At 54.0% G+C, this 10,948-nt stretch overlaps 1 protein-coding gene across 1 annotated transcript in view; it reads right to left on the reverse strand.

Annotated features, from left to right (window-relative positions):
- The window catches only part of CNGB1 (cyclic nucleotide gated channel subunit beta 1), a 28,511-nt gene extending 19,104 nt beyond the window's left edge, over positions 1 to 9,407 (reverse strand). The window contains exons 1-13 of the mRNA XM_053953181.1: positions 8,912 to 9,407; positions 8,607 to 8,664; positions 8,419 to 8,476; positions 8,180 to 8,306; positions 7,902 to 7,944; positions 7,669 to 7,735; positions 7,500 to 7,585; positions 7,077 to 7,187; positions 6,540 to 6,687; positions 6,359 to 6,434; positions 5,792 to 5,828; positions 1,495 to 1,660; positions 76 to 735 (exon numbers count right to left, since the gene is read on the reverse strand). Coding sequence (XP_053809156.1) covers positions 76 to 735; positions 1,495 to 1,660; positions 5,792 to 5,828; positions 6,359 to 6,434; positions 6,540 to 6,687; positions 7,077 to 7,187; positions 7,500 to 7,585; positions 7,669 to 7,735; positions 7,902 to 7,944; positions 8,180 to 8,306; positions 8,419 to 8,476; positions 8,607 to 8,664; positions 8,912 to 9,001 — 1,727 coding nt within the window. The 5' untranslated portion in view covers positions 9,002 to 9,407. The remainder of the gene's footprint in view (positions 1 to 75; positions 736 to 1,494; positions 1,661 to 5,791; positions 5,829 to 6,358; positions 6,435 to 6,539; positions 6,688 to 7,076; positions 7,188 to 7,499; positions 7,586 to 7,668; positions 7,736 to 7,901; positions 7,945 to 8,179; positions 8,307 to 8,418; positions 8,477 to 8,606; positions 8,665 to 8,911) is intronic.
- Positions 9,408 to 10,948: the final 1,541 nt, after the last annotated feature.

The raw sequence follows: 10,948 nt of genomic DNA on the forward strand, positions 1-10,948 counted from the left end.
CAGAACGCACTTGAAACAAAAGCTGCAATCACGCTCGATTCCAACAAAGCCCTAAAGGCAACGGGAGCCACTCACTCTGCACTCTCCTCTTGTTCCTCCTCTTTCTTATCTTCCTCTTTCCTCTTTTGCTCTTTCTTCTTCTCCTTGTCTTTTTTCCTCTCCTTCTCTTTCTTCCTCTTCTCCTCTTTCTTCTTCATCTCCTCCTTCCTCTCCTCTTCCTCTTTCTTCCTGTCCTCCTCTATCTTCCTCTCCTCTTCCTCTTTTTTCCTCTCCTTCTCTTCTTTCTTCCTGCCTTCTTCCTCTTTCGTACTGTCCTTCTCCTCCTCTATCTTTCTCTCCTCTTCCTCCTTTTTCCTGTTCTCCTCCTCTATCTTCCTCTCCTCTTCCTCATTTTGCTTGTCCTCCTCCTCCTCCTTTTTCCTGTCCTCTTCCTTTTTCTTTCTCTCTTCTTCATCCTCTTTCCTGTCCTCCTCCTCTATCTTCCTCTCCTCTTCCTCATTTTGCTTGTCCTCCTCCTCCTCCTTTTTCCTGTCCTCTTCCTTTTTCTTCCTCTCTTCTTCATCCTCTTTCCTGTCCTCCTCCTCTTGCTTCATCTCCTCTTCCTCTTTTATTCTCTCTTCCTCCTCCTCTTTCTTCCTTTCCTCTTCCTCTTCCTCTTCCTTCTCCTTCCTTTCTTCCTCCTCCTCCTCCTTTTCCTCCTCCTCCTCGGTAGTGTTTGGGGAGCACAAACACAGTCTGGAAAGGAGAAACTCATGAGTTAAAAGCCCCGAGGTGCGTGCGAGGCTCACACCAGGAGCTCTGCGTGTCCCGTGTTTTCTGGCCGAGCTCTGCTGAGCCAGCGTGGCTCAGGCACCCCTCGTGCTGAGCAAAACTGAGCACTGCCCGCGTGGGAGGGGGGCACTGCTGTGCTCACCCGGCTGTGCTGGGCTCAGGGAGCATTTTGGGGGGCTCAGAAACCCTCTGTGAGTATGCACGGACCCCGCTCATCCCCCTGCTGCAGCACTGCTCACTCCTGCCTCTGAACACACTGCCCAGCCCTTGGAAGACCCAGCAGGGGTTTCTTTTGGCAGAAGCAAGGGTGAATTACACAGAGACAACTTCCATTTCTGAATGTCATTCCAGCTGCATGCACAACTGCTGGGAGCAAGGTCCAAGGCCTCTTGCCTTGGGGCCAAATCCTACTCCCTGGAGCCTAAGCAGAGCCTCCCTCACCTGTCCTTTGCAGGGCATTGTGAGCATTGCTCCCATGGCTCTGCCACTGCCTGCCCTAACCAAAACTGAGGCACCAGAAGAAAAAGACATTTGATCAAGCACCTTTTGGATCCTACTAGGGGATGCCCCCGTTTTTGGAAACAGGCACCTCGGCCGCCAGCTCCAGCACCAGCAGTTGCAAGGATGGATGCCCAGGGACAGGCTTGTCCCCTCCCATGGCCACCACACTGGTGACTGGAGAACACACAGACCTGCCCATCAACAGCATCTGCCTTCCCCTACCTGCTTTCTTCTTCCTGAGGTTCCTCCTGTATGGTGGGAAGGGAATGAGCATCTGCCTGCAGCTCAGCCTTGTGAGCCCAGGCCGTCATCTCTTCATTAATCTGGCCCTCATCGATCTCTTGCAGGATGAGATGGGTTTCCTCCTGTTCCCCAGGGGCTACATGAACTGAAACAGGAATGGGGAAATACCAAAGTAGTGCAACCCCCTGCGCGGGGAATAATACGCTCTGATTTCACGTTGCAGAAGGCTGAATAAATTGCTTTTATTAAGTTAAATTATATTACATGAATACTATACTAGAACTATATCATACTAAAAAGATACTCAAGAAAAACCTTTGACTGTCTCCAGACTGTCTCCAGACAGTCACAACACAGCTCTGACCCAATTGGCCAATCAATCCAAACAACCATTAACAAATCACTCCTTGGTAAACAATCTCCATAACACATTCCACATGTGCCAAACAACAGGAGCAGCCAATAGAGGGAAGAATTGTTTTCTTCTTTCTCTGAGCTTTCTCACTGTGCCTCACAACTTCCCAGGAAAAATCATGGGAGAGAGAATCATGTCTCTCTCTGTTCAGAGAATGTGAATACCACAGGGAAAGGGAGGTGATGGAGTGACAGTAGCACGTTCTCCAGAGGCCAGGGCAGGTGCCAGGTTTGCTGTGCTCAGTGGGGCAGTGCTGAAGCAGCTCTCAGCCTGCACAGAGCTGGGCAGCCCTGCTGCCCCTGAGCTGTGCTGCCCAGTGCCAGAAGGAAGAAGAAAATTCACCATTTTCTGCCAAGCACAGCCAAAACCCCATGAAGGCCTTGAGCAACCTGGTCTAGTAGAAAATGTCCCTGCCCATAGCAGGGAAGTTGGAACTGGTTTAGCTTTAAGGGCCCTGCCAACCCAAACCATGCTGTGATTCCATGAAAGCTATAATCCTCTGCTCACAGATGAGTGCTGGCTTCCCAGCACATGTAGCCTCCTCCACCAGCAGTGACCTGGCCCATCTCCAGGCCATGTTTTGTCCCTCCTTGCAATCTGGAAGAGCCCAAAGCCTTTCCCCTTGTGACCCCCCAGTGAATTTCTGTCCTAGCACAGCCCAAGGGCCCTGGGTCTGCAAGACCCAACCGAGAGCCCACATCACAGCACTCGAGGACCATGTCCTGTCCACTCTGAGCACTCTCCCAGGCAAGGAACATCCCACAGCACTTCCCAGCATCACTGGGGCAAAACCCATGGCAGGTTACTGGGGGCTGTAGGCCAGCTGCAGAGTGAGGAGTCTGACCCATGAGGAGCCCTCTCCATGTCCCAGGGGTACCCATCCTACCACATCAGGCTCACACCAGGGAAACAGGAGGAGGAAGCACATCCGCTCACTGTAAAACCAGTTTATTTTGAGGTCTGCCTGACAGCAAAACTTAATGTCCACAGCAAAGCTAATAGGAAACGTGCAAACTGAACTACAGAAAGGCAGGAAACCCATGCAGTGTCATATCTGTGGCTTATTTACCTACCCCATGGTGTCCACAATGCCTTTAGCCCATTCCCTCTGGATCTCCATTCACTAAAACATGGGACAGCAATCAGGGAAATAGCTTTTAAAGCACACCATGGCTTTTGGATACATTATATGAAAATGTGGTAATACTAAAACTGTGTCCTGGTACAAGCAAGATTGATTATAAACACAGGGGATGGATCTCTGGGCTCACAACTCATTGTTACAGTTGCCTGGATGGTCCTAAAGAGATGCAACAGTGAGAGATCTTAACCTGGCCTGTCAATACATCCAGGGGCTTATTCAAAATATGGAAAAAGGCTTTTTACCAAGGTCTGTAAGGACAAGGGGCAACAGTTTTACACTGAAAGAGGGGACATTTATATTGGACATAAGGAAAGAATAGTGTACTGTGGTTGCCCCATCCCTGGAAGTGTTCAAGGCCAGGTTGGACGGGGCCTGGAACAACCTTGTCTAATGGACAATGTCCCTGCCCAGGACAGGGAAGTTGGACCAGATCATCTACAGAGGTCACTCACAACCCAAACCAGTCTGCCACCCCAAGGTCTGTATCTAAAACGTGGGGTGTAGGGGCTCCCATCCTCCTGAGCCCAGTGTGCCTGCACTGGCCATGCCTGCCTGCAGCCTCTGGGCTGGAGACAGCCCCTGGAATCCCCTCCCTGCTGGGACATTCCGGCTGCTGTGTCACCCTGTTCTTTTGAGAGTTTTAAAGTTCTTCTACAAGTTTCAACGCCTTCTGATATTTACATATTTCAACTGAGTTTTCTCACTCATGTTCATGTAAATAATGATTGTTTTGCATTCTTCTTTGTGAGTGGAGAGAATTGATAGACTGTTGGTTTGACCAGTGTGGTTGGAGAGGTGGCAGTTTCACCCTTCAATCCACTGTCACTTTTACTATTGTATATATACTGGAGTCAGAAAATAAAGTTTGCTTTTTTAGGTTCTTTTTCTTTCCTTTTACATCTAACCTGCTTCTGTGAGTTATTTCATGTCACAGTGCGACACTGCTGCAGTTAGTGCTGCATCCGTGGAGCTGTGAGCATCCATGGAGGGAGCAACCATAGTTGGGGGTAAGGAGAGTTTGGGGTAAGTTCTCTTAGAAGAAGAGCCTGGGCAAATCTGTTTAACCATTAACTCCAACCTATTCACCTAGAGATTAAGCTCACCCACCTGATTTGCTGCTGCAAATCAGAGCCCTTTCCACTTACTGGGAGGAAACACTCAGTTATGGAAGAAAAGCAACGAGGAGCTGACAAGAGCTTCAGGATGTTTGTAACATTACACCTCAGAGGCAGAAGTTGACTCAAAGAAGCCTGGAGATTTCAGCTGGGGGTCTTGGGGTGAATATTTAGATGTTGTGGGGGCAGTGAGAGGGCCAGGAGTGCTGGGAGATTGCAGCAAAAAGCTTTCTGCCAACGAGGTGTCCTGAGTGATGCTTTTCTACCATCCTGTAAATTATAGCTCCCATCTCATAGACACCATCCTGCAAAACCAGTAGCTCCAATTCCCAAAGCAAAGAGGGAGCCAAGTGGAACAGCCCTGGGTCCCTGTGCCAGCCTTGGGTCCCCACTGCCCCAGCTGGGATGGAGCTAGACACCATTTGCAGATTCCCCTTTGCTTTGCCTCCCCAGCTGTGCTTTCTCCTCAGGTTGGTCTCATTTGGGTGTGGGAAGGGCTGGTTTGCCACGGTCTTCGTTTTCCATTTGTTTCAGAGGCGCTAAGCCCCTTTGCCCCCTGAAACAAAAGGAGAAGGAAAACATTAATGAGCGTGCTGGCAGTTTGGTGCCAGGGCAGATCTCTTGCTTGACCCAATCATTCCCTTCCTTGGGCACGTTAAGTGACCTGGAGATGCCTCAAGGCACCAAAGCCAGCTGGGGCTCACCCAGCACATGCAGAACATCCCTGGCTTTGCCTCTTCCCGAGGTCCATGGCAGCACACAGGCCTCCAGTTTGTACACATGGAGAAATGCCTTCCCCCAGGACTTCCCTCTCTGAGGTTCTGCCAAGGGGCTGTTGGCCTGTGGGAGCAACTTCCCAGCATATCCCTGGGGCTGTGCATTTTCCATGTGCCTCGACTGTCCTTGCTCCCATCAGTAGCTCCCACAGCCCAACCAGCCACTCCTTTCAAGGGACAGCACTTGCTCAGGGCTGTGCAACCCTGCCCAGACCATCCACAGAGGCAGCTGTGGCTCTGCATTTTGTCCAGCATCCCCCAAAGTGGCTGCAGTGGGGAGCCAAGCCCCCGTGCCTGCAGAGCTGGTGCTTGGCCCCCTCCACAGGCACACAGCAGTGTGAACCCTGAAGGTTTTCCCACAACCATGCAGATTCCATTCTAAGACATCTAATCCCAGCATTTTGTTTTCCTGGGGTACCTTCCTAGACATGTCACAGCAGGCAAACACCAAAGGAGAGAAAGTAAGAAGCAGGTTTGAATTCCCTTGTAATTCTTTGATCAAATCCCTCTGGCTCCAGCACAGCTCAGGACAGACCTTGATATCAGCACTAACCTCAAAACCCAGAACCTGAGGATGTGGGATGCTGCACTTGGACACTCCCTCAGCCTGAGTTTTGCCAAGCCCACGCCACAGCTCAGCAACAGCTCCCTCTTCTCAAGTGTCAACAACCTGCCATGGCTTCCCTGGGGGATTCCAGGGGCTCCTGAGCTGGCACCCAGGGCAGACCAGGGGATAAAAGATGCCAGTGACCCCTCTTCCCAGTAACCCAAGCCAAGAACAAGCTTGGCAGTCAAACCATCATGAAGAAATGGAGCCATCACTTACTTTGTTCCACAGGACTCGAGGTTGCTGTGGCCACTCCCTGTCAAGAGAAGGGAACCATGAGACAGTGCTCATTTTCAGTAACGCTTATTTTTTACCCTCAATGCCCCCTTTTACCTTAAATACCCCATTTTTGTGGCAAGTTGGATGGCTTGGCCATGGGCACAAGCATCCCCACACTCAATGGTACAGAGCAGGAGCACATCAGTGAGTTTGCCTGGGGGCCAGGGAAGAAAAGGAGAGCTATGTAAAGCTCCTGGTGCTTCTCCTTAGAGCTGGGAGCACACCTGCATGAGGTGCCAGAGCCTGGACACCAGCCAGTGCTGCACAGAAAGGCAAGGAAACAGCAAAGAAAGCACATGCTATGGGATCTCCTGCTGCTTAGAAGCCAACCACTGGCTTTCATCAGCTAAGCAGATCATGGGGACTTGTTCTCCTGACAGAACTTGGTGACAGCCCAAACCACAGCAGGTCCCAGCACTGATTAGCGGCATCTGCAGGGCAGGGGACATCCTGCTCATCAGGGATGTGGTGTTCCCGTGCTCTTTCCGTATCCATCAGACAGCCTACCTGTGTGTCCTGCTTCTCCCTGGTCACCGGCTGTGGCATCACCTTCTCCAGCCCCTGGACAAACCAGCTGAACATCCTGGAGACAAGAAACCCGTGTTAGAACTGGCAGCCAGAGCCTTAGCTCCCGCATCAGCCGTGCCTCCGGCCACCAGAGCCCGGCAGAAGGTGCCACCGCGGTTACCTGAGGCCGTCCGCAGCCACGGACTGAGGGCTCAGCGCGGCCCCCGGCCCCGGCTGGCCCTGGGCTGCTGCTGCCTCCTCTGCTGGGCCGCTCTGTGTGCCTGGAGCGCTGGGCTTCGGCTTCGCCTGGGTTTCAGTCCCTTCTGTGCCTGCTCAGGTTCATTCGAAAGAAGGAGGATTGGCAATGGAGCCATCATAAATTATTGGGAAGTGGAGCAAGCCAGGAAGGGTCACCTCCCGCAGAGGGACAGGCTTCGGGGGCTTCCCTGGCAGCCTGGCTGGGAAGGCCAGGGGCAGCTTGGGGACAGAAGCTGTGTAGGGATCGTCCCTGGCAGCCTGGCTGGGAAGGCCAGGGGCAGCTCGGGGACAGAAGCTGTGTAGGGACTGTGCCGTGATGGAGGGCCCTGCGCCCCCACCCCTGGGAGCCGCGTCCCCACCCCTCCCGGCACCGAGGGAATCCTGGCCATGGAGACGAGGGCAGCCCAGCCCAGCCGCAGCCGGGCCCTCAGCGGCACCGGGGACGGATCGGGTCGCTCACCTTCCGCCGCGCCTTCGCTCCTCTCCTTCGGCTCTGTCTGCAGAGGGACAGAGGGACGGATGGACGTGGCAAAGCACGGCCTCAGGCCACCCCAGGTGGACATGTCCCCCCCTCAAGAGGACCCACGTGCTCAGCCCCACACACCACCCGCTCTGGTTTCAGCCCCACTGCCATGACAACAACCAGTTAACCCAGACACCAGGGTGCCGACACCAACCCATCAGTCCCAAATGAAGGGTCCTCCCTGCATCAGGGTTGAGGAACACCGGGACAGCACCCAGAGGTCTCTGTTTGCTCTGCTGAATTTCCTTGGCTTTTCGTCCCCAAGGTCCCAGCTGGGGTGTGCAGGAGGATGAAGGCAGGGATCTCGCCCCACTCTCATCTCTGCCCGGTAGCCCCCGCTCTTCCCGAGCTAGGCAGCGCTCACCTCCAGCCTTTTCATCCCCTCTGGCTGCGGCAAAATCCTCTCGAAGCCCTGTGACAGCCAGCTGAGCACCCGTTTTCCTGCCCTGCGGGGAGAGCGCCGCGCTCGGGGAGCTCATCCTGCGCCCTCCTGCCCTCCCGCACCCCCCAAGCCTCGCTGGGCACCCACCACTCCTCCGGAGCGGTCTCCGGCTCGCCCTCGGAGACATCCTCCTCGGCATCAAAGGGAGTTATCTCTGCAAGGAGAGCGCTGCTGTGGCCATGGGGAATCTGCACTGCTGGGAGCTTCAGGTGCCCCCATCAGCCAGCGCAAGGGGACAATAGTGCCGGCAGCACCAGCCCGGGAGGTGGCATGTGGGAGCCCCGGGATGCTGCAAACTACAAACTCCCGGCTCTCCTTACCCAGACCATCGTCGTCCTCATCCCCAATGACCTGGACCTCTGTCTGAAAAGGCAAAAATATTGTCTGGAAACCTGACAGCCCAAGAGAGGGATCACCCCACTGAGTGGGGAGGGAAACCTGCCCTTTCCCCAGGGATGGATGAAGGTAGAAACCCATGCAGGGCAGGTTTAGTGCTCCCAGTTAGCAATGGGAGAGTGATAAGAAGGAAAAAAGAAGAAAAGGTAAGAAGAGGTAGAAGTTCAAATAGACCAAACCATTTCCTAGATGTGTCTCCTACCTCATCAGCAATGTCGACGCTTGTCTCGAAGCTCTTCCCGAGAGCCTGCAGCCCTGGGGTTGGGGCTGGCTGGGGAATCACCTTCTCCAGCCCATGGGAGAGCCAGGAGAGCACACTGCTCCCCACACTGCCAGGGAAAGGTGTCAGTCAAACTGGGGATGCCATCCAAGGCATCCAGCCCCCAACAAAAAGCAAAATCCCAAGCAAATCATGCTGCAGAGAGGGTGCAGGAGCCATACCTGTCAAACACAGAACCGGAGTCCTCAGAAACCACAAAGGTCACTTTCTTTTCCGTTTCTTCAATAGCAGCAGGGGAAAATAAGGCAAGCTCCTGTCACCACTCTGGCAGCCCCCAGGAGGCCAGGCAGGAGTGGGACAGGCGGGTAAAGGAACACTGATGTGCAGCCTGAGCCAGTGTGGGGCTTACCCTCAGCGTGTGCCCGCTCAGCAGCATCTGTGGGGCCACCGGCCTTTCCTGTTGGTGCCTTCAGGGCAAAGGGCAGGAGGTGTCAGAGAATGAGGCACAGGGGACGCTGTCCCCATTCAAAGGTGGTTGCAAACCCCAGGGACTCCCCATCCTCCTGCTGCTTCCCAGCAGCTCAGAGTAGGAATGCACCACAGCCCCCCTCCCTCCTGGGATGCTGCAGTGCTGGGGATGGATGCAGAGGCACCAGGCACCTCTCATCGTGCTCATGGTGTCTCCATCACCCCCCAAGCTGGCTCCCTGCTCACCTTAGCTGGCTGTGGCTCCTGCACAGGGGTCTCCTCTGTCACATGGGGCACCGGGGGCTGGGGGACCACCCGGTCAATCCAGCCCATCATCCCGCTGGCTGCGGGCAGGGCCGAGGGGTCTCCAGCTGGCAGGAGTGTGCACACTGCCCAGGGAATTCCAGCTGCACCAGCTGATCACTGAGCTGTCTCCTGAGCAGCTCCTTGGTGTCCTTCTGTCTCCACGTCCTGCTTGGGAAACATGGCACTGCAGCACAGCCAGGGCAAACCCAGCTCAACCCCTCATCCCTCGCTGCACTGTGAGCAAACTAAATGCTCTATTTCATTCTCACCACCTCAGTTAAACTTGCTTTTCCTGAAGGTAGCTTCCTCTTTTTCCTGAAGGTAGCTAGATGTTTTATTTTCACACCTGTCCTGACTAGGAAGCCATTGCAGATCACAGAAGCTGTGATGCTCTGCTCAGGTTCCTCTACTCTCCCCATCATTTTTCATTTGAGGGAAGCTGAACAGTAATTTGAACAGAATTTTTTAATGAGGAAGTTCATGTCCTAACACACACATCCCCTCTTTCTGCTCCTACAAAACAACTCTGCTCTGCCACCTTTCAGCCACACCCCAGGGACACGGTGGCTGCTGGAGCAGGTACCTGCTGGGGGCTCTGGCAAGGGCAGCAAAGGCATCCAGCAGTGGCTGCTGGGGTGTTGATAGGGTAGGTAAAAGTAAGATGTTGCAGAGCAGGGATTCAGCTGTCCAAGCTCTGGCTGCTTGGTCTTTTTGGGTCCCTTCCTTCCCTTTGTGAAGCAGCTCCAGGCTGGGATACAGCACCAGTGAGCCAAGGGATGCTGCACATTCCCCTTCTTAGGTACTGAACAAGAGCTGGGGGCTCTCATCCAGCTCAAACTGGGGCTGGCACTTGCTGCTGCCCCTATGAAGGGCTGCGCTCTGCCCAAAATGAAGGCTCAGGAGCACTTCAGACAGCCCTCAGTTGATACCTGTGAAGGGCAAAAGAAAGCAGATCCCTGAGCTCCTTCCAGCCCGGCCAGGAGACTGCACAGGAGTTTCAATCCCAGTTACACACATGATCCCACATGCAGCAGGTAGACGTTGTAAGCTGCTCAGCACTGGGGTCTTTGAATTAACCCCTCATGCAGCTTTCAGACAGGCAGGACATCTTCAGTTCCCTTGAGATGGCTCACTGGGGGCTCTCCAAAGCCTGGCTCCTTAAATCTAGGCTGGGGTTTGCAGGAAGGGTAATGTGTGTCCTCAGCTCTTTGCTTGCCTGCACCTCCATGCACTCTCCCAGAGACCTCCACACCCCACAGCTGGACACAGTGGCTGTAAATCACCTCCTGAGGCCTGACAGCCAGAAACCAATTAAATTACCTTGTAACTCACTGGGTACAAGGGATTAAGGAGCTGCGAACGCCCTGGGAACAGCAAGGAAAAGCTGCCAGTGCCGTGCAGCCGAGGCATTTCCACCCATGCTTTGGCATTCTCATAGGTCCCAAAAAAGCCCAGGGTCCACGTACACAACTGAACCCAAAGAATCCTGGAAAAAAAACCCTGAGGCTGCAGCAAGCCCCCCTTGTCAGCCAAATGCTCCTCCCTCAACATGAGATTGTGCAGCTGTAAAATCCTGGACCATATCCCTGTCTTTGGTCTGGGAAAGAAAGTGGAGGGCAGAGGCTGTTCCTCTGCCAGGTCTGAACAAGAAATGAGCAGAAACATTTGTGGGTCCCCACAAAACTAGCTGCTGAAAGAAACAGGAACAAGTAGCCAGGATTGATTTCAATGACATGAAAGAGCTGGCAGCCTTATGCATCCTGCTGCATTGCAGGCACCCAGCGGTGCCACCACCTGTTGTGGCAGTTCCTTTTGCCAGCCAGCAAAGGGCCTTAGTCTGATGTCTAAGAGCAAGAAGGGCACAGACCCCAGCCTCATTTGGAGCAGGGAGCACCGTGGCCTTTCCTTCCCCCCAGCAGCTGATCAAAGCTCCACATTACCCAGCCCTCGCAGCATCACTCCTGATGGACCAGCACA

This window comes from Vidua chalybeata, chromosome 11, assembly GCF_026979565.1.
Source record: "Vidua chalybeata isolate OUT-0048 chromosome 11, bVidCha1 merged haplotype, whole genome shotgun sequence".
Taxonomy (NCBI): domain Eukaryota; kingdom Metazoa; phylum Chordata; class Aves; order Passeriformes; family Viduidae; genus Vidua; species Vidua chalybeata.